The following is a 22,233-nucleotide window of genomic DNA, read 5'->3' as shown; positions in this document are numbered from 1 at the left end:
TACATCTAATGTCAACCACTCGTGATGTAAAGTCCCTGGTGGAGAAAGTCTCAGAGAGATGTAGTAGGGTGTGGAGCTCTGCGGCCATAGGTGGTGATCAAGGTGAGTTCAGTTAACCCTCCCTGCTGCTGCCACCAATGCTCAGTTTCATTTTCGACTTAGGCAAAACTGAATTTTGCTTTTGTCCCTTTATCCTTATCAGCTACTACATTTGATTGGTCCAATGCCAAACTACATAAATTTGCATAACATTAGTATAAACTCAACTTTATTACCATGTCATTAACCATTTCTAGTGAAGAATATTTTAAACATAGATGCATGATTCTGATACTTGTGTTGAGCTAAAGAAAGGACATTTCTTGCCATTCTTTCGCCACCTGCTTTTATTGTTGTCAGTTAGAATATTATAGACAGTTCTTAGCAATTTAACAATTATAAGCCTCTGGCAGGGCCGTCCTCTCTACTGTTTCCAGCTTGATTATGCAATCTTACTGGCTGACACCCTTCTTGCGGACTAAAACTAACTATTTCGACCTAAGACACTAAACTACTACTATCAAAGACATTTGCATTATCTTGTTTTGTTGCAAGCTCCTTTTTTGTGCTACCTTGGATGTTAACCCATGTATTTATTGTGTAGCGCTGCATAATAGGTTGGTGCTCAATAAATGCAATAGATAACAATAATAATAAATAATACCACAATACTGTTGTTAATGCTATTATGTAGGGAAGACAAAAGGATGGCACAAAACAGAAGTGTTTTGCTGGAAAATATGTATTATAAAATAACAATATTTCCCTAGCCTCAAATGATTAACAGACTCTATTACTTAAATTAAATTAGCTCCCTAACTAGATGAAAATAATCTGATTAAGAATTTCTATTTTTGTATCGGTGTGTATTAAAACAAGCTATAGGAGCAGCTGCTACTTTCATTAAAAGATGTATTTATCCTTTATCCCTTAGAAAACAATAAATGTAAAAGCAGATTTACAGATAGAAATGTGACAACCAAGGTGCAAGACAAGTCACAGCCACAACTGATGGGACTCTGAACCAGTGGCCATCACAAAGGACAGCAAGCTGAGTATGGAAAATATTACATCAAGTCACCTGGGTGACGGTTTCTCTGCCAAACCAACCATATTTCCAAGATCTGGATACAGCATTTTGTCATTTCTTATGTTCTTAAATGCCACCTTCTCAATTTTTAATAATTTACTGGTCATCGGGGTAACCATGAAATACCCACAACTCCGCAATCCTATAAATATTTTCATCCTCAATCTTTCATTTTCAGACCTGCTAATGACTCTGTGTGGGACTTCCATAGTGGTTAGTACCACTTATCATGGTTACTTTTACCTAGGTGAAAAATTCTGCATTTTCCAGGGCTTTGCTGTCAACTATTTTGGTAAGCTTTCTTGCTGTTATACTGAACTGTATTGATTGCTGGTGTTGTTGTTAAATAATTTAATAATAAATGATTACTTCATGTTTAGAGTACCACTTGACATTAGTATAAAGCAGGCCCTTACATAAGACATATGTAAAACAAATGTGGAATTAAATGCACACCACACATTTCCATCATACCTTTTTCATTGGTGAGTTTGGCTCCCTTTTTTTTCTTTTGTTCTTTGTATGTGATGTCAGCATTGCGCACAGAACAGGGTTTCTTAACCTCCTTGCCGGTTTTCCCGACCTGAGCTCGGGGTAGAAAAAACAAGCTATTAGCAGTGATCCCGAGCTCAGGTCGGGGTAGGCATTGCAGAGCTTTACCTTGATTTGTGGAGTCCCGCGCGCGATCTCGCTGCGCAGCGGGACTCCAGCCTCTCTCCCCGGCAGTGTGGGGTCTTTCCCTGGCCGCCGGGATCCCCCATGTCCCCGCTATTCTTCCGGGGACCCGGCAGCCAGTTGGAGCAGCGGAGCCGTGGTGGCAGCAGAGCAGTGGTGGCAGCGTGACGTCATCGGGGGCGGGGCTAATATTGAAAACGAACTTCTCTATATTAGAGAAACATAGAGAAGTTCGTTTATATGTATATTAGCGCCATCTTGTGGGCAAAGAGAAAACTGCAGCACAGGAGCCCAGGAAGGTACATTTTTTTTTTATTTTGCTGCAGATCTCCCTGCCAGAATGATTTTTTTCAGGTTTTAGGGTCTGAAAGAGTGAAAAAAAATTGCACCGCTTTTAGACCCTAAAATCTGGAAAGAATCAGACCGCCAAGGAGGTTAACAGTATTTTTGCTCAGTCCAGCTACCAAAATAGTGTGCAAGTGAGATGGTCAGGCTGGCCAACATCTTTGTTTAGATCTGTTTCAGGGAGTGCTTTTGTAAAGAGTAAAGGAAATACTGTGAATCCCCAATGAGGAGATGGCTTACTTCAAAACCTGTCAGGTCTGTCAGATTTTTACTACATACTGTAAGTGACAGGAACATGGCAAACAAGTAATTTTTAGTGCATTTTACTCAGGGAGAAATGTACTTCTTGTAAAAATACATACACACATATATTAAGGTTTTACAAATTGTTGCAATAGTGGTCCTTTGAGTTTCAGATACTATCGTTTTTTTTATTTCTCCTCTGTCTGCACAAGGTTTCTTAAAATCCATCATGTTCATTTTAGAAAAGGGCCGTAAAAAAGATATATACATATATTTTGTATTATTATTTAAGTATTTATTTTTTATAATAATATATACATGTTTTTATTATTAATTTTTGTACTTGTTTCCTGTGCAAGTTGTATTTATCTGTTAACATTGTTGATACATCATATGCAACAATTTCAGTAGGTTTGGTTTGAAAATAAATATTTATTCTAAGATAAAAGCAAACTTTGTTTAAAGCGTATTAAGACATTTACAGAAACTGTTCTGCAAAAACTTGTGTCACTTGTATTTGAAACATATATTCATATCAAATATATCAAATATAGCAGTGTAATAATACCTCTTGCATGTCAGTATTTAGCTTCTAAAGTCAAACAAACTAGGAAGATAATTTTTTAATATTTTTGTCAAGCAAAACTTGTATGACTGCTCCCTCTTGTGGTGGTGATTGATACCATGTTCTTTTGAGGTAGCAAACATTGGAGAACACTGGAAAACAAGTGATCTAGCAACCTTGGAATGAATATCTTTAGAAACATTGTTTGCTTTGAGATGGTAAAAAATTGCAACTGTTGCTTGTGAACAAAGGGTCACAGAACACAGTGAGAAACCATAATTCATTTTACTATGACCCAGGCAATCGTTGCAAACATTTGACAGCTAATAGCAGAAGGTTTAAAACAAAGCTGAATACATGTTTACTGCATCCCATATGTTCTCCACTGTTCTCATAAACCATGAGAATCTTAACCACTTGAGGACCGCAGTGTTAAACTACCCTAAAGACCAGGCCATTTTTCTCTAAATTGGCCACTGCAGCTTTAAGGCCTCGTTGCAGGGCCATCAAACTCAGCACACAAGTGATTCCCCGACCCCCTTTTCTCCCCACCAAAAGAGCTCTCTGTTAGTGGGGTATAATCGCTCCCCCAATGTTTATTTTTTAAACAAATATTTTTATTTTTAACCACTTCGGGACCAGCACCCTCTGCCTGCCCCCTTGAAGACCAGAGGGGGCTGGAGGGTGCTGGTCCCATAAACTGCGACTTCCCGTCGAATCGCCGCTAAAATCCGCCGCTCCCGACGAACACGCCGCTCTGTCCTCGCCACAGGCTGCTCTCTCTGCCGTCGGTATGACGGCAGAGCGCTGTGCGCCGGTCAGGAGCCGCTTTCATTGGCTCCTGACCCTGTCACTCCATGTAAGACAATGGGAACGGCTTACATAAATGACAGGGCCAGGAGCCAATGAAAACGGCTCCTGCCCGGCACACAGTGCTCTGCCGTCATAGAGGCGGCAGGGCAGCACATTTCCACGCAGACCGAGCGGGGACAGCGGCGGAGACGGGCAGGGACCGCGCGGTCAATGGGACGTAGAGTTTACGTCCGGTCAGAACCGCAGCGCCCCCTGCCCGCCGTAGATTTATACTGCGGCGGTCCGCAATAGGTTAAATAAATTCAATTATTTTATTTTTATCCCCCTACCTCACCCCGTCAGCCTATTAGTGCAATTGGCTGTGATAGGCTTCAGCAAATCACTTTTGTGCCTCTGGGGGGGACAGACGAGTGACATGGCTGTCCCCTGTACAGCACTGCCTTAGATTGCCACCCTGTACCTAGTAAATAGACGGCAGTTTCGCCATCTAACCGTTTCCTAGCGGTGATCGCCGCTGGGAGACTGAAGGCAGATCCGTCATTAAAGCGGGGAATCCCCTGCAAACTCCGCCCCCAGGACTGCACGCCGATTGGCGTAAGGCGGTCCTGGGGCTGCCGCCACGTCCATGACAATTGGCTTGGAGCGGTCTTCAAGCAGTTAAAGCAGACCTCAACTCTTGCACAGCACAGGATGAGAAGTCTTTATTTCACAAATAGTTGCTTCTCTGTGTTCTGTGTTTGTTTAGCCAGATTAAATTGTTCAATTAGTTGTTAGAAGCAACTGTGAATAGACTGCAGGAGAGCTCTGCCAAGGCAGCTTTCCAAACAGTAAACACTGATGATTAACCCTTTCAGTGCTCCCTGCAGAATTGAAACCAAGTTAAAACTTCAGTTTTGTTTTTTTTTAGGATTTTTATAAATTGTAATGAAGAGGGTAATGAAGAGGGTTTTTTTCCCATAAGGGTTATCCATAAAGTTTATCATGCTTTGGTTAATCTTTTGGAGAAAGAGGAAGTTCTGGGTTTAGTTCTACCCCAGTGTTTCAGTTTCAAATGTTTTATTTGAAAATATTATCAAAATCCCGAGTTTCAAATTTTTGGGTACAATTTTTTTTTAACAAAAAAATCTTTATTGTATTGTGCAGACTCACTTGTAAAATGTATTTAGCCATTATCTTACATATATTATTGTTCTTATTATTGTAGTTTACAATAGTGTAATGTATACATTATTGTATTATTATTATTTTATATAATTTTAATAGCAATTAATTTACCCTTTACATTTCTGTTGCAGGAATTGTGTCACTCTGGTCATTGACCATTTTAGCTTATGAAAGGTACAATGTGGTCTGCGAGCCAGTTGGGGCAATGAAGCTCAGCACACAAAGAGGTTACCAAGGACTGGCATTTATTTGGCTGTTCTGTCTGATCTGGGCAGTAGCACCCCTATTTGGCTGGAGTTCCTATGGTCTTGAAGGTGTCCAGACATCTTGTTCCATTGGCTGGGAAGAGAGAACCTGGAACAACTACAGCTACCTAATTGCATACTTTCTGACATGCTTCATTATCCCTGTAGCTATTATTGGATTCTCATATGGAAGTATAATGAGGTTATTAACTAAGGTATATTTGAAACCTTAAACATTGTTCATTTCATATTGTCATCACATTTTGTCATCAGTTACCCAAGACACACAAGGGTATATAGTAATTAATCAGATTATGAGGACTCTTGAAAAAACATGAACAATGGAAATGGGTTTCTCGGATTCTTATCCTTTTTTAAGTATAGCATTGTTTTCAGCATGCAGCACCAGATGGCATTTTTTTACAATCATACCTATGTATTATTGGTGCTATTAATAAAACCAATGTACTAGGGCCATCTGAACCTCAATGTTTTGGAGGAGAAGCTTCCTCCTGACACTATTAGCAACACAACGCAAATTATTCTACTAGTTGTAACTCTGGAACAAAAACATTGTTTTGTCATGTAGCTTTCTGTTGAGGTAGAATCAGATGTTGTACTTTATAGTTGTATGTTCAGGGTTATTTTAAGTTTATTAACCTGTTAAAGACAAAGTCTGGTTCCATTCCTATAGATTTTTTTTCCCAAAAATGCCTTCACTATCTGTGATATTGGTCTACCACTTTATTGGAAAAGTATAGTGAGGCAGAAAATGAAGGTGATTTTTGCCCCTAAAAAGATGCTATATTGTTTTGGCTATCATAATGATCCTCTGTCTTGAATACTTTCTGATAACCGAGAATAAGTATGCAAATCGATTATTCTGTCCTCAAAAGACAAAATATCAGCAATGTAGGGAAAAAAAAGCCTCACTGTCAAAGATAGACAAAGCGTAAGGGCTCGTTTCCACTGTTGCTGTGCGGATTCGCCTGCATTCCACCGCGGACAAAATCGCATGCGGGTGCGATTCCGCATGTGGTTTTGCCGCGATTCCGCATAGGTAAGGGTATGTGCGAATGTAACCATGTCACTACCTGTGTGAATTAACATTATACCTATGCGAAATCGCATGCGACTTAGCGGCAAAAACCGCATGCTCAACCCACATTAAAAGCATTCGCGGCGATTCGCGTTCATTCCTCTCGCACGCAAAATCTGGCGGCTCTGCGGTGCAGATTTCTGCCGCACAAAAAAACGCTCCCGCAGTCGCACAAGTGGAAACAGCCCCATCCACTTGCATTGCCTATGCGAATACGCCTGCGGAAACCGCATGCAGATTCGCTATAGTGGAAACGAGCCCTAAGTATCCCTGTCTGCAAAGATCAGCATGAATCATGGTTTAGGTAGGAATATTTAAAGCAGCGGAAAAATTATAGTACAAAAAAGCTTTCCATAAACCTAAGAATACCAGAAAAAGTGAGCCTGTTTGGACACAGGTGTAATATGAAAATAATGAACTACTATAAGTTTAGGATGTTTAGTAAGTGAACAAGCAAAGTGAAAGGACATGAACATTGAAAAGGGGGTTAATAAAAGATTACCAAAAATGACTGACTAATCTAAAAACAGATGTAGATGACAGAGGGAAAGAGAAGGCAAATAGAGAGACAAAGAGAGAGGTAAGGTGAGGGCAGTAGAAATAAATAGGAGACAGAGAAAGAGGTGGTGGAAACCCCAGTTAGATTTATTTTTAAAAGTATGTCTAGTGTTGACCTGGGATATAACTGGCTCTCCCCCAGAGAAGTTGAAAATACCTGTGCACTTCCTTGTCCATCAATTGTCAAAAAAAAAACAAAAAAAAAAATTTTCTGTTAGCAAATGAGAAGAATGAGTAGAGAAATAAAACCAACTACTCATACTCAATAACACCAAAAAAATCACAGTGAATAATAGGGCAGTTGAAAGTACAAGTGACCTGGCAGACTCCTAAAAATACTATTACTGGTATGCCTACCTGGATTTTTACCCACTCATGTTCCAGGATCTTCTTCAAAGATTCCTTATTTAGATGAACTGCTTTTCTGATCCAGCTTGCTATGGAGTTTCTAGATGCTTGTATTATTTCGCTGGGTTTTGAAAATGAACTAAACAGGTTTATGGAGGAAAGAAAGAGGATTTCCTAAGAAGAAACCGAGGTCTAGCCTTAGGAAGGTCAGATCTGGTCTAAAAATGACTTTATCCAAAACATACATATAAATGGTATACCATGAACAGAGGCGCCAGAAGTATAAAATTAGATTAAATGAGCTTAAAAACCAACTCAAATGCTAAAAATGAAGGACGAAGTGGTGGTCTTACCTCCCTCAAGCAGACACGACAATGACTGCGATTCAGACAGTCAAACACATTTATTAGGGTGTTTTAAGAGGTGCTTAACTTGAATCCTTGTGCAGATTGCTTGATACTCCTCCCTGTATTGCCTGATGAAGTGGGATTGAGCCTGCGAAACGCGTTGCAAAATGTTTTGGGAGTTTCTAATAAATGTGTTTGACTGTCTGAATCGCAGTCCTTGTCGTGTCTGCTTGAGGGAGGTAAGACCACCACTTCCTCCTTCATTTGTATCATTTGAGTTGGTTTTTAAGCTCATTTAATCTAATTTTATACTTCTGGCACCTCTGTTCATTGTATACAATTTCGAGTCCACCCTTGGTGGAGGGTTGCCCTTTTTTCCTGTCTACAGAGAGTGACTTCTTAATGCTGAGTGGGGTCAGGATAATCTCCCCACCTGCATTTACAAGGGTTGCCTGATGGTGACCCTGACTTGTGAGTATCTAGCAATACGAATTTATTGCCCCCTTATCCAGTACATATTACACTATTGGGGCTTTTGGTGTTCCCTGTTTTGATACATATAAATGGATTCTTCTCACTCTTCGGCAGATTTGAAAGATACCAGTTAGTCTGTGTTAATGAACAATCTGATTGACAACTTTTACATAGATTCAAAGGGCTGACATAACAAGACCTTGAAAACCAGAGAAAGGTACCCTGCTGTAAAGGGGTTAATGTTTATTGGCTGATTTAAGAAACCTCCTAACAAACTGTTGTCTAGCCAACCTGCAATACTATGGGTGGAATTATCTTGAAGATCAGTACCCTAAACATCTAGGAATACTGCGTTAAAAGCAAAGAACCCAAGAAAATTGTGAGCTTATGGGTGTTTAAAGTTGTGCTTTAATACAAAAAAATAATGTTCTTCTTATCAGACAGGGTAGGCTAAAACAAGCAACAAGATAGCAAAATATTTAATATACTCATGGTGACTCCCTTAACTAGTTACTTGCAGAACTTTCAGCCATGTGCTTTAGAGGAAAGGTAGATGTGCATTTAGCCTGGACTTCTTATTCACATGGCTGAGTTGTCTATGGATGATGTCCTGTTGTGCTTATGTTAGCTAGCTATGCTTTGGGTCCGGTGTACTTAAAATTTTCCACCACACCCCCCAAAGTAGTCATCAAAGCTGATACAGCCCACAGGCATTTTGCTGTTAGGAACCCTGAGGAATAACTGTATTTGTTTTTGCACATAAAAGAAATGCAAAAAGCTCAAATGATGTTTACACAAATCCTAAATCAACAAAAAGATGTTCATTTTAAGTAAGCTAATTATCAATCTACAAAACTGCATCAATCTTAATGATGTTGGAAATCTGATATAGCTGTGGTGACCTAAACGTAAAATAAATAAATAAATAAAAATGAATATAGTAATAACAATCTTCTAATAAGGTTCTTGATGTATTTTCAATTGCTAACACTGTTCCTTATTTGTATTTCATAAGTTAAACAGGAAAATTGAAGAACAAGGAGGAAAGACTAACAGAGAAGAGGAGCTTCGTGTTGCCCTTATGGTGTTTCTTATGGTTATTGCATTCCTGATATGCTGGCTGCCATACACTATTTTTGCTCTTATTGTTATCATTAAGCCATCCCTCTACATTTCCCCTCTTGCTGCCACACTGCCTGCATACTTTGCTAAGACCAGTCCTGTCTACAATCCAATTATCTACTTATTTCTGAACAAGCAGGTAATGATGAATTTATACCAAGTGTATACAGATCTTAGCATTTGGTAACTGATGGTCTTTTTAATATTGTACGCTGAAGATCGTCTAGTCAACTAATATGTTTTACAGCGACTTAATTCACCAAGAAACTGTGAGAATCTGCTCAGCTGCCTGTGCAGACAGGCAGCGTTTTGACCACTGTTCACGTCTGCATTCTGCAGGTCTCTTTAAGAGAGACTTTCTGTCAGTTCTGCAGCTTGTGTTGCTGAGGAATTTGCATACATTAGTCATGCAAATCCGTTACCTGCCTTCTTTTGATGACTAGCACTATAAAAGCATTCTGCTCCCAGAATGCTTTGCTGGACATTTCCCTTCCATGGTCTGTTCCTGATGGACACTGCTGGAGTGTCAGCCATTGCTATCTAGTATAGTTAATTCCTGGGGGTTGCTTTAGGCTCCCCTTCTAGTCCAGTCAGGTTGTATTATCTGTTTTGCCTGTTCCGTCTGTCTTGTGTTTGGATCGTACAAGCCCTAGCGTTAGCGGCTGTGGATCCTTCTGATTGAGTCTGGAGTGTAGGTTGAAACAGCGGTTGTTTCTGCCTACCTCATCTGTTCTGTCTGCCGTGTGTTTGGATCGCACTCGCCCTAGCGCTAGTGCTGGGGATCCTTCTGTTCTGTCTCCTGGGATCGCGCTAGCCACTTTTCGCTAGCGCTGGGGATCCTTCTGTTCTGTCTTCTGGGATCGCGCTAGCCACTTTTCGCTAGCGCTGGGGATCCTTCTGTTCTGCTACTCTGTCTCCTGGGATCGCGCTAGCTACTTTTCGCTAGCGCTGGGGATCCTTCTGTTCTGTCTTCTGGGATCGCGCTAGCCACTTTTCGCTAGCGCTGGGGATCCTTCTGTTCTGCTACTCTGTACTTGGATCGCGCTAGCCACTTTTCGCTAGTGCTGTGGATCCTATCTCTCGCTTGTCCTGTTTTCGTGTGTCTGTCTTGTCTGATTCGAAACGCTTGCTGTAGGCTCGGTGAGGTAACCGTTAAGCAAGCGCTCGCGTTCTCTGTTTCGTGTTTGTCTGTCTTTGGTTAGTTAGGCGTGCTTGTCTCTATTGTGCTTATCACGTGGAGACCGCGCATAACCGCGTGCACTGTTGCGAATGAGTGCGGTGTTCGCGGTTAGCTAGCATTTGTTATTTTCCGTATCTCCTTATTGTATTATTTGCTGTGCCTTTGCTACTCTCGTGCTCCGCCTTGCTGTAACCTTGTGTCACGTCTGGCGATCGCACCTCTCGCGATCGCGTTCCTGCTTCTTATCTGCTGTGGTGTGTGCACAGTCGCGGGTTGGCGACTAATTTTATGCACACACACACAATCTGTCTCTGTGCTCACTCTCAATCGCTTCTCTTGCGATTGCGTTTCTTCCCTTCGTACAATTCCTGTCTGGCGTGTGTGGTAGGGCAGAGGAGCTGTTCCTCTGCACTCCACAGCTCCACCTGCCGACAGGAATTTCCCTCTGCAGGTGCATAGCACCTAGCCTGGGTGTCCTCAATAATACGCTTGTGGAGGAAATCCGCCGCGTCAGCGCACGTCTGGTGCGCTGACCACGGAGACGATTCCGCAATCGTTACAGAATGTCCAGCCCAACCAAAATTCCCAGGGCAGAGGGAATCTTCGGTTTGTTTCAGATGTCATTGCCTGAGGCAAAGGCATATGTGGATCCTATTATAGGTAGGATCGCACACTACATTAAAGCAGTTAAAAAGTCTGTCCTCGTTCCTGACCCCAACCCATATGGAGATTACCTAGATACTGGGTTGTTTGAACCGCCATTTGCCTCATGGGAGATTGGGGCCTTGTTGGAAGAGTTTGATTTAGATTGGAAAGCCTTTTGCGATTTTTATATCGCAAAGAGCGCGGATGACCTGAATGATTGTCTCGACTCTATGTACCTTTTGATCGAATCTGATGAATGTGATGAGTGTGATGTGGATCTGGTGATTTATGTGTGGCAGACTATTTTGGACGAATTGCACACACACCAACCAATTATTTCCAATAAAGAGACACCATTGTCACATGATTATTCCTGTCTTTCTGGGGTAAAGCAAGTGAGTTTGGACACTGTGCGACATGAAATGAATGGGTGTGCCTCGACTGTGGACACCTGCGTGAATTCTGATGGAGTTTCTCCCGTTTGTTTAGAGGTTAAATCTGTGCGATCTGATGCCGGTTTCTCAGATGTTCCTGTCGATTGTGATCGGCGTGAGTGTGTCAGGTTTGTCAATGATTTGTGTGATCCCTTGTCATGTAAAAACAGATCTTCTTCTCTCAGTACTACTTTAAGATCCTCCATCTATGATCTTGCTATGGGGAAAATTCCCAAACTATGCAGTTTCAAGAGTAAAATTAATATGATTCCTCATGTTGTTGTCACAACTTCCCCTAACATGGTTCAGTATGAATGCTCAGACCTAGTCAGGTGTGAATGGGAGCCCCCGTTCCAGAAAAAACAGCTCGAATCGTTGGCGTATGAATTGGAGAACGATTCAGAGTCGTTTTGTGAGTACTACATTGCCAGAAGTGAATCTGTCTTGAGAGCATGTATAAGTTATGCTTCCGCCTTAAGAGAAAAAAAGGGGTGTGAATTTGACTTTGTGAGTCCGCTGATTTGTATGTGGAAAATGATTCTGAATGAATTACGTGTACGTCATTCAGGTGACGTTTGTAAAGGTACATTGTCAGCTGGCGTTTCTGAGATCCAGCAATCCAGCCTGGAGACCTCAGAATCCCTGTCTTTGGAGTGTTCGGTTTCGCAACCTAAAGCGATTGTGGATTCGCAAATTTTGCGTTCTGTCTCCTCGGATTCGACATCGTTAACCGAGTCTAAGAATGAGACAGCACTTTGGTTTTGTGAACCTGATACTGAAGCACCTTTGCTCTGTCCAGAGAAGGTGTCTCTGAGCCTGCCCTGTATCATGAATAAAGACATTATGTCCACTCGCATTGACATTTGCGAGTCTGATTCTGAAGTAAATACTGACTCTCCACCCAGTAATCTGGATGAGTCAATATTACCTTGTTTAAAATGTCCTGCAGTGTCCCTAGAGGCTCGTCTAGGTATTGCAACCATTGTTACCTGTTTCTCTGCTATTTTGGAATTGCAGTCTGGTTTGACTGCTATGGAGGAATTTCCCTGCAGTGAAACGAAACTCAGAAAGCCAGAGTTAGTTTCACTAGATATTTCTGTGTATCCCTGTCCTGATGATGAAATTCAGTCTCAGTTTATGGTGGAACCTTCCCTGGTACATCTGCTTGGTTCACAAAATAAAGTTCAAGCCTTGCCCTGTAACATGGATAGTTCAGAATCCTTCTTAGGAAACTTGAAAAAGGATGTTCCTGAGGTCCTGTCTGACCTCCTGGAGATCTCCGAGTTCCTCCCAAAGGGTGCAGAACTTGTAGGAGACGTCTCCTGCCCCCCAAGTCCTTCTGAGGTGTTGCCCACTTCAGTAGGCATTGCTGCCTTGCTGGCTACCTTTTCAGCTCTGATGGAGCTTCACGCCTGTGTAGTCAATGATGATATTATTGTCACAGAAATTTCTGAATTTGTATCCGAGTCTTCTTTTGAAAGTCCAGTGCCTGTGACCTCCACTCATGATGATTCTCTGCCCGTTACTGGTTTTGGTCTTGACGTGCCGGACTCTGAGGTTGGCAGTTCCCCGACATGTCCTGAGGTTTCTCCTGTGCTGGTGTACCCCAGTGTGCTCTGTCACCCAGAAAGCCCAAGTGTGCCTCAGTTACCAGCGTACTCAGATGCTTCCTCGGTGGAGACATGCTCTGATATGGCCTGCCTGCTTGCATGCCCAGAAGTGGTCCCTGAAAGTCTTGATCTTGATGGGTGTCCTCATAATTCTGAATCCGGAATTGTCATTGGATCCATGGGGGTTCTTGGTAATTCTCCATGTGAGCCTGGTGATTGTTCTACCCTCTTGGGATCTCTGTGGAGCTTCAAAAGGTTCTGGGAGATTCCGGGAGAGATTTTGCTTGGTACCCTGGATAAGATCAACGGTGGCTTTTGTGTTGTAAGGGACACTTCGAACAGGTATTGTGGCAGGTTTGGTATTTTCGGACGCTCCTTGGAAGGTGGTGGGTATTGTCTGGAGGGTGTCGATGGCTTCTTCTCTGGCGTTCACAGTCCTGATGGGTGTTATACTGAGACTGGTAGTACTGATGGGCATGTTTCGGTGGCTTCTGTTTCCGATGAGGTCGGTTTCGGGTGGACTGACTCTGGAATTGGACCTTGTCGGGCTGCCCCGACCTTCATGAGTCTTCTGTTAGAATGGTTTGGAGATATCGGTTTTGAGGGTCGTCTGGAATTCGACCCTAGAAGGGGGGGTACTGTGAGAATCTGCTCAGCTGCCTGTGCAGACAGGCAGCGTTTTGACCACTGTTCACGTCTGCATTCTGCAGGTCTCTTTAAGAGAGACTTTCTGTCAGTTCTGCAGCTTGTGTTGCTGAGGAATTTGCATACATTAGTCATGCAAATCCGTTACCTGCCTTCTTTTGATGACTAGCACTATAAAAGCATTCTGCTCCCAGAATGCTTTGCTGGACATTTCCCTTCCATGGTCTGTTCCTGATGGACACTGCTGGAGTGTCAGCCATTGCTATCTAGTATAGTTAATTCCTGGGGGTTGCTTTAGGCTCCCCTTCTAGTCCAGTCAGGTTGTATTATCTGTTTTGCCTGTTCCGTCTGTCTTGTGTTTGGATCGTACAAGCCCTAGCGTTAGCGGCTGTGGATCCTTCTGATTGAGTCTGGAGTGTAGGTTGAAGCAGCGGTTGTTTCTGCCTACCTCATCTGTTCTGTCTGCCGTGTGTTTGGATCGCACTCGCCCTAGCGCTAGTGCTGGGGATCCTTCTGTTCTGTCTCCTGGGATCGCGCTAGCCACTTTTCGCTAGCGCTGGGGATCCTTCTGTTCTGTCTTCTGGGATCGCGCTAGCCACTTTTCGCTAGCGCTGGGGATCCTTCTGTTCTGCTACTCTGTCTCCTGGGATCGCGCTAGCTACTTTTCGCTAGCGCTGGGGATCCTTCTGTTCTGTCTTCTGGGATCGCGCTAGCCACTTTTCGCTAGCGCTGGGGATCCTTCTGTTCTGCTACTCTGTACTTGGATCGCGCTAGCCACTTTTCGCTAGTGCTGTGGATCCTATCTCTCGCTTGTCCTGTTTTCGTGTGTCTGTCTTGTCTGATTCGAAACGCTTGCTGTAGGCTCGGTGAGGTAACCGTTAAGCAAGCGCTCGCGTTCTCTGTTTCGTGTTTGTCTGTCTTTGGTTAGTTAGGCGTGCTTGTCTCTATTGTGCTTATCACGTGGAGACCGCGCATAACCGCGTGCACTGTTGCGAATGAGTGCGGTGTTCGCGGTTAGCTAGCATTTGTTATTTTCCGTATCTCCTTATTGTATTATTTGCTGTGCCTTTGCTACTCTCGTGCTCCGCCTTGCTGTAACCTTGTGTCACGTCTGGCGATCGCACCTCTCGCGATCGCGTTCCTGCTTCTTATCTGCTGTGGTGTGTGCACAGTCGCGGGTTGGCGACTAATTTTATGCACACACACACAATCTGTCTCTGTGCTCACTCTCAATCGCTTCTCTTGCGATTGCGTTTCTTCCCTTCGTACAATTCCTGTCTGGCGTGTGTGGTAGGGCAGAGGAGCTGTTCCTCTGCACTCCACAGCTCCACCTGCCGACAGGAATTTCCCTCTGCAGGTGCATAGCACCTAGCCTGGGTGTCCTCAATAATACGCTTGTGGAGGAAATCCGCCGCGTCAGCGCACGTCTGGTGCGCTGACCACGGAGACGATTCCGCAATCGTTACAGAAACATAATTGTTTCTGTACACGTTTCACTTATTACTATGAATGCTAAACCCACATAAAAAAACACAGAACAAAACTAATAGCAGGACTAGAGCTGGCTAATTCGTCACTGCTCTTTGTCCTCATGAGTTTCATAAAGTCTGTAAACTGCCCTGGTGGTAAGCTTGTATTTTAGAAAAAAGCAAAAACAAAAAGCAAAAAAATCAGTAATACAAATACATTTGCATCATTGATCTGAGCTACATTATAATAGTGATGGTCAAGTAGATGCAAATAACTTCGAGTTGATGCAAATTTATGCACATTTTATGCAAATTTATGCAGCTTGAAAATGAACCAATCAAATTTTACATCAGCAGGATTTGATTGGTTCATTTTCAAGCTGCATAAATGTGCATGCGATTTGCATAAATTTGCATCAACTCAATGTTATTTGCATCTTCTTGACCATCACTACACGGTAACTTATTTTAAGAACACTTAAACTGAAATTTCCCTGTTGCTGAACACTAAAACCTTTATTAGTATTACACAAATAGTTTTGCAAGTCAATAAAAATTACTTTTTCATTTCAATTTGCAGCTTGCTATGAATATCCAAAACTGACCATCTGTAAGCCTAAGCTGCATTACTTTTCTAGTCTGGAATCTGTACTCTATGCTTTATTAGTTTTCAATATACAAAGCCCAGGTAATGGGTCACTTCCTGCAAGAATATTATGTACTTTCTTCCACACATTTGCAAACTGAAGGACTGGCAGGAAGTTCTGTCACTCCGTGTCCTGACATGGACTCATGTGTAATTCACTTTTTCTCCTGAGTTTTCTCTTAGGAGATAATTTTTCATCTTCAAGCACTTGGTACAAAAAGTACCAAAAAGTAGGTGAAAAAGTTCTATCAAAATTATTTTAAGTATTTGTTTGCTTGCTGGTGGCTTAAAAGGCATTTTATTGACAAGTTTGAAAATATCACCTAGGAGAAAACTGAGGAGAAAAAGTGAATTGCATATGGGCCATAGTCTCTTAAAGGGTACCTGTATGGAAAAAGATCCCCAGTTACTACATCAGTAGAGGGAAGCCTCTAGATAACCCATAGGCTTCCTCCACGCCCATCACCAACCATTCCAGCACTGGATCAACCCCAAACTTCACTGACAAGAGCTTGTCAACAGAGAGCTTGGCCACAGTACGCAGACACAGATGGCTTGCACCTGCACAGTAGTACTGAGCTGATAGGGCTTGGTGAAAAAAAGGCAGATCCGAGGTAGTGCGCAGGAGCGAGACATCCAGTGTTTGCTCATGTAGGGGGGCATGGTCACAGACTTTTAGAGGGTACCGCAAAACTTGGTAGTCTGCAAGAGATTGTAGGAAGCATCTGGAGAATCCAAAAGCTTCCCTTTATCGAGGTAAGTATCTTACTTTTCCTTTTTCTGATGTCACTGGTTTACTTTAAAAGTGGAACATACAAATATAATTTGTGTTGACTTTGCATTGATAAATTTAAGGGATTACTTTTTTCAACAAAAGTGGAAGTGAAATTTTTGTTAAAGCGGACCTGAACTCAGAACTTCCTCTCTGCTCTAAAAGATACACAACAGCATAATAACCTTTAAAGAAAAACATTTGTTACAGCTGATACAAATCAAATCTCCAGTGTTTCTACTTCCTGCTTTCATGGAGACAGACATATGGTTGTGCTTTCAAATGAGCTTATCTGCCGTGGCAATCAGTTGACACGGGGAGAGATTTAATTAGAACTTGTGATTAGACACAGGTGAGGGGTAATTAGACAGGCTAAACTCTCTAACTGCAACAGGGTACATTTCTCTGTTTTCCTTCTGTCCTGTGCAAAAGTTCAGATTCACTTTAACAAAAATGCAGTATTTTTCTTAATACATTTTCTGTATTGGCTAATCTCTTTTGGCTTTCAGGCTAATTGGAATTGTCTAATTGCCTAAAGTCTTAACAGAATTTTCTGAAATTTTCAAGCCACTGTTAATAGAGTGTTTATAAACTTGTGAATAACTGGATTTTCGATTTATTCAATAAGAACTAAAACATCTGAGTGTGAACATTGTCAGGAAAAATTACCTCTACCCTGCACAAAAAGATGTCTTAAACTGATATGCAAACGTGATGGTTTGTTGGTATAAAATGTGTGAAGGGCTTAAAGTGTAAAGACGTCACCCTAAGTGTTTGCAAACCCCTGACTTAAAGAGAACCCGAGGTGTGTTTAAAGAATGTTATCTGCATACAGAGGCTGGATCTGCCTATACAGCCCAGCCTCTGTTGCTATCCCAAACCCCACTAAGGTCCCCCTGCACTCTGCAATCCCTCATAAATCACAGCCGTGCTGTGAGGCTGTGTTTACATCTCTAGTGTCAGTCTCAGCTGCTCCCCCGCCTCCTGCATAGCTCCGGTCCCTGCCCCCGTCCCTTCCCTCCAATCAGCAGGGAGGGAAGGGATGCAGGCGGGGACTGGAGTTCTGCAGGAGGCGGGGAGAGCAGCAGACTGACACTATAGAGATAAACACAGCCAGCTCTGACAAGCTGTTTGTCAGCAGCGTGGCTGTGATTTATGAGGGATTGCAGAGTGCAGGGGGACCTTAGGGGGGATTGGTATAGCAACAGAGGCTGGGCTGTATAGGCAGATCCAGCCTCTGTATGCAGATAATATTCTTCAAACCCACCTCGGGTTCTCTTTAAAATGGACCTACGCTGTGAATTCCATAGTGAAAAAAAACAGAATGACACTTACTTTGACTGCCCCCCCCCTCCTCCTATGATTTTTACCCAATGCAGCAACATCTGACTACTTCACTGAACAGCTGGGTAGCCCTGTGGCAGTTGTGTAATGCAACATACTATGACTGACACTGTACTTACGTCTTCACCTCTCCTCTCTGTGATAGGCTGGCTCAGTGGCCCTCAGGCCACAGTATGAGGGTCTTCCTATGGCAATTTTTCAGAAAGAGAGTGTGGCTAACCAACAAAATCTGGATTTTGTGGCAATGGTGATCAGTTTTAGACATCCGGCTACTTTTATAACTGCTGCTGCCTGTGCTGATATTTGGGCTTTATTTTTACACCGGAGGTCAGCTTCAAACTGTAATCGTCAGAGTGGTGACTACTGATGTTTAAAAATACATTCTTTCAGTCACTTGGACAGTTCAGTCAGAACACTTGGGCAATGTCCAAAATTAAAATGTTTTTTCCTTTACTTTATTGCAGTTCCGCCAGTGTGCCGTTCAGTGCTTAACATGTGGCCACATTGACCTATCTGCACCAGAAGAGGATAGCGCTTCCATGGCTGCTCCAGTTGAAACCCAAGCAGTTCTTAAACCCAGCCAAGTGTCTCCAGCTTAGTAAATAGCAGCATTGTACAATAAAACTCGATTTTCATTTTATATATATTTTTATCAAAAACAATCATTTTATTACATATATATAATAGAGATGACACAAGTACATGAATAAACATGACAGATACGGATATTTGATAATCATTTTGTTTGTGAGGATTTATTATAAAAAAGTAACACTGCAAACATAAATTGGTTACAGACAGCATAGTTTGTGGTGCACTGCTTAGCAAGAAAATGGGTTTAAAGGAGTTATCAAGAAAAATGCGCTGCCCCATGATACACTTACCCTGGGCTTCCTCCAGCCCCTTGTAGTCGACATGTCCCTCGCAACATCCCTACTCGCAGTTGCCGGTCCGGTCCAGGGTACTCGCAGGTACAGAGGCCGACTTCAAGGTCGTCCTCACTGCACCTGCGCAAGCCCCGCTGTCAATCAAGTCCATGTTGTCTGCAGTGTACTGCGCAGGCAGTGTGCGTACAACGTGGACTTGATTGACAGCGGCGCTCACACAGGCACAGTAGAGGAGGTTAACCTTTGCACTGGCAGGGGAACCCAGGTCGGCGGCTGCGAGCTAACTTCTTTGTTATAACTCCTTTAAGTGCTGTGTAGTCAGAAAAGGGGTTAAGTGCTGGGTGGCTGTTAAGGTGGTGGTGGGTGGGTGCTAGCTATAGAATAATAGCAGTGCACTTAGAGGGAGAACCTGGAAAGCATTTGTATACATTTGTGGAGTACTCCTAACAAATATATGTACATCAGGAGGTACATGAGAGGATATTACACTCAGCAGAAACACCTGGTTAATGCCATGCTTCATAAAGGAGTATACATTTCCATGTTAAGAATTAATGGTATAGAGTTCTTCAATCCACAGACTGGGGAAGAATAAAGGTGCCCATACACTCGTCAGATTGGCAGCAGATAGATAAGAAATGCATCTGATGATCTATCTGATGCGTTTTTAGAACATTTTTTACCAGGATAGAATTCCAATAGATTTCAGTTTGAAATCTATTGGAATTCTATCTAATGGCATTTTTTTGCCATCAGATTTCCATTAACCACCTTAGCGGTATGGACGAGCTCAGCTCGTCCATTACCGCCAGAGGGTGCCGCTCAGGCCCTGCTGGGCCGATTTTGACCAAATAAAAAGCAGCACACGCAGCCGGCACTTTGCTAGCCGCGTGTGCTGCCTGATCGCCGCCGCTCTGCGGCGATCCGCCGCGAGCAGCGGCGAAAGAGGGTCCCCCCAGCCGCCTGAGCCCTGCGCAGCCGGAACAAATAGTTCCGGCCAGCGCTAAGGGCTGGATCGGAGGCGGCTGACGTCAGGACGTCGGCTGACGTCCATGACGTCACTCCGCTCGTCGCCATGGCGACAAAGTAAGCAAAACACGGAAGGCCGCTCATTGCGGCCTTCCGTGTTACTTTTGGCCGCCGGAGGCGATCAGAAGAACGCCTCCGGAGCGCCATCTAGTGGGCTTTCATGCAGCCAACTTTCAGTTGGCTGCATGAAATAGTTTTTTTTTAATTTAAAAAAAACCCTCCCGCAGCCGCCCTGGCGATCTTAATAGAACGCCAGGGTGGTTAAGGCCAATGCAAACTGATAAGCAATCTCATCAGATCGACCTAAATTTTCCATCCTGCCAGCTCGATGGAAATCCATCGAAATCGATCGAAATCGGCCATCGATCGGTCGATTGGCCAACCGATTTGCAAACGATCAATCGATCGGGATCGATCGGTCGGCCAGAAAATCGGCTGAGTGTATGGGCCCCTTAAATCATTACAATGTGTAAAGCCAGAAAGATCTGTCACTACAAGTGTTATTGTCAGGGTAGGCCAACTGAAGTGCAGGGTTGAGGGCCACTATCACATGAAGCTAGTTTTGGGGTGCCAGGCTTTGAGGTAAAGAAGAGAACACTAAGGTTGAGATTTAGGATAGAGTGAGAGGCTGGTTTTGGGCTGCAAAGGACAATCCCAGTTAATGCAGAGTTAACCTACATGGAACACTGTCGGGTTAGACAAAGGTTGAGGCAGGGGTCACTTTTGCTTAATTGCATTGAGGAAAAGGCACATAATGCTTCCCAATGCATAATTACAGTTCACTTGGAGTAATCTGCTGATTTCTGCAGAGGGGGAAAAAAAAGCCGACACTGCTGCATTTTTTCACACATCGCAACTGGCTGCCGACCAAGAATGCAGATTCATCCATGTGACCCTTCCTGTAAGGTTAGTGTACAGGCATGTTTTGAGGGAATTAAGGTGAGCACAAAGGAATCAATATGCTGGTAGTTACCTGTGCTCAAGAGGGGGAAGTTCACAAGCTACCAAAGTAAATTCCTCAAATGAGACTTGTTGATATACTTGTATGTAACTTCAGAGCTAGTAGGTACCTCCACCCCTTAAAATGTAGGCTTACCGGGGTAAATAAAAACCCAGATTATAAGGTCTGAGCATTTGATTGTTGCCACCAGGCTAAGGCAAACTTTCACTTCTTTCTCAGCTCTAGAAACCATCATAGACATCCAAATGAGTACTAGTCCTAGGAACAATATATGCAACCAAATAAGCACGCACGTTAAATGTACAGCATTTTATTTGCTCTCTATGAGCCAGCAGTAATGATTCACAGTTTAAAGTAAATGGAAAGTGACTAAAAAATAAAAAAGTCAGACTTACCTATGGACAGGGAAGGCTCTGGATCCTCAGTCTAGAGCCTTCCCTGTCTTCTTTTGCTCCCTTAGTTCCAGTGCTGTCACCCCCATTGTGTATATTTGACCAATTGGTCAAATACATGTCCGTGAGCCCTTTGGAGGCTTCAGAAACAGTGAGTGCTTCCAAAGGTGGGTGGCTCTGTTCTGCGCATGCATTTCATACGCCTGCGCAGTCCAGAGCTGCCTGTGTTCTGGAGCACTCAGGGACTCTAGTGCTTCCTAAGCCTCTTAAGGTGGCAATTTAAATGTGGGTGACAGCCTGTAAGGAGAGGAACAAAAGAGGACAGGGAAGGCCATATAGCATCCAGAGCCTTCCCTGTCCATAGATAAGTATCTGACTTTTTTTTAGTCACTTGACATTTACTTTAAGGCTGGTTTCACACTGGGACGTTACAGGCGCACGTTAGAGCAGCCTGTAACGCAGCCCACCGCACAGTAATGAAAAATCAATGGGGCTGTTCACAGTGCGGACGTTGCGTTACATTGTAACGCTGCGTCACAAGACAACGTACTGCATGCAGTACTTTGGACGCGGCTGAGCCGCGTTAGACTGCTTGCACATGCTCAGTAATGTTGGGGAGGAGCGGAGAGCAGCCAGGCACATGGCTAATTAATATGCACTGCACGTTATGACGTGCAGTGTTTACTTCCTGGAGCGGCCGCTCTGTGCGGCGATTGGCCAACGGGACCACGTGATGCCGCATGCGCACAAGAGTGCGCATCACAGCATCACTGACGCCAGAGGGAGCTGCACAACGCGGCTCACTCTGACGTCCAGATCCAGCACCACCAGGCGTTGAGTTAGGGGGACGTTATGCGACCTTAACGCCCCCTCTAACGCAACGTCCTGGTGTGAAATTAGCCTAAATGAATAGTATAAAAACACTTACATATGAGCATGAAATTGAGCCTTAAGTATAACACTGTCACCTCATCCACCGTCCACTCTGCTGTAGCCTCTGATGATGCCATTGTAAGGAGTTTTGAATCAGGATGATACCATTTATTGGCTAACGTAGAGATGGATAAACAGTGAGCCTTCGGCTTATAAAAA

The 22,233-nt window shown here is 43.4% G+C and overlaps 1 protein-coding gene across 1 annotated transcript; it reads left to right on the top strand.

Moving 5' to 3' along the window:
- Positions 1-1,096: 1,096 nt before the first annotated feature.
- On the top strand, positions 1,097-18,471 carry LOC137562322 (parapinopsin-like). The gene is made up of 4 exons (XM_068273659.1): positions 1,097-1,421; positions 5,066-5,394; positions 9,021-9,266; positions 18,337-18,471. Exons 1-4 carry the CDS (start codon positions 1,097-1,099, stop codon positions 18,469-18,471), a joined length of 1,035 nt encoding a protein of 344 aa, XP_068129760.1.
- The last annotated feature ends 3,762 nt before the right edge of the window (positions 18,472-22,233 follow it).

Source organism: Hyperolius riggenbachi, chromosome 3 (genome assembly GCF_040937935.1).
Source record: "Hyperolius riggenbachi isolate aHypRig1 chromosome 3, aHypRig1.pri, whole genome shotgun sequence".
In the NCBI taxonomy this organism is placed as follows: domain Eukaryota; kingdom Metazoa; phylum Chordata; class Amphibia; order Anura; family Hyperoliidae; genus Hyperolius; species Hyperolius riggenbachi.
This window is presented reverse-complemented; position numbering and strand designations above follow the sequence as displayed.

Bases quoted from the DNA above. Each gene is read 5' to 3' on its own strand.
- LOC137562322 (XM_068273659.1), top strand. From the start codon at position 1,097: ATGGAAAATATTACATCAAGTCACCTGGGTGACGGTTTCTCTGCCAAA. The intron at 5,395-9,020 runs GTATATTTGAAA...GTATTTCATAAG, and splicing joins TAATGAGGTTATTAACTAAG to TTAAACAGGAAAATTGAAGA. The intron at 9,267-18,336 runs GTAATGATGAAT...ACTTTATTGCAG, and splicing joins ACTTATTTCTGAACAAGCAG to TTCCGCCAGTGTGCCGTTCA.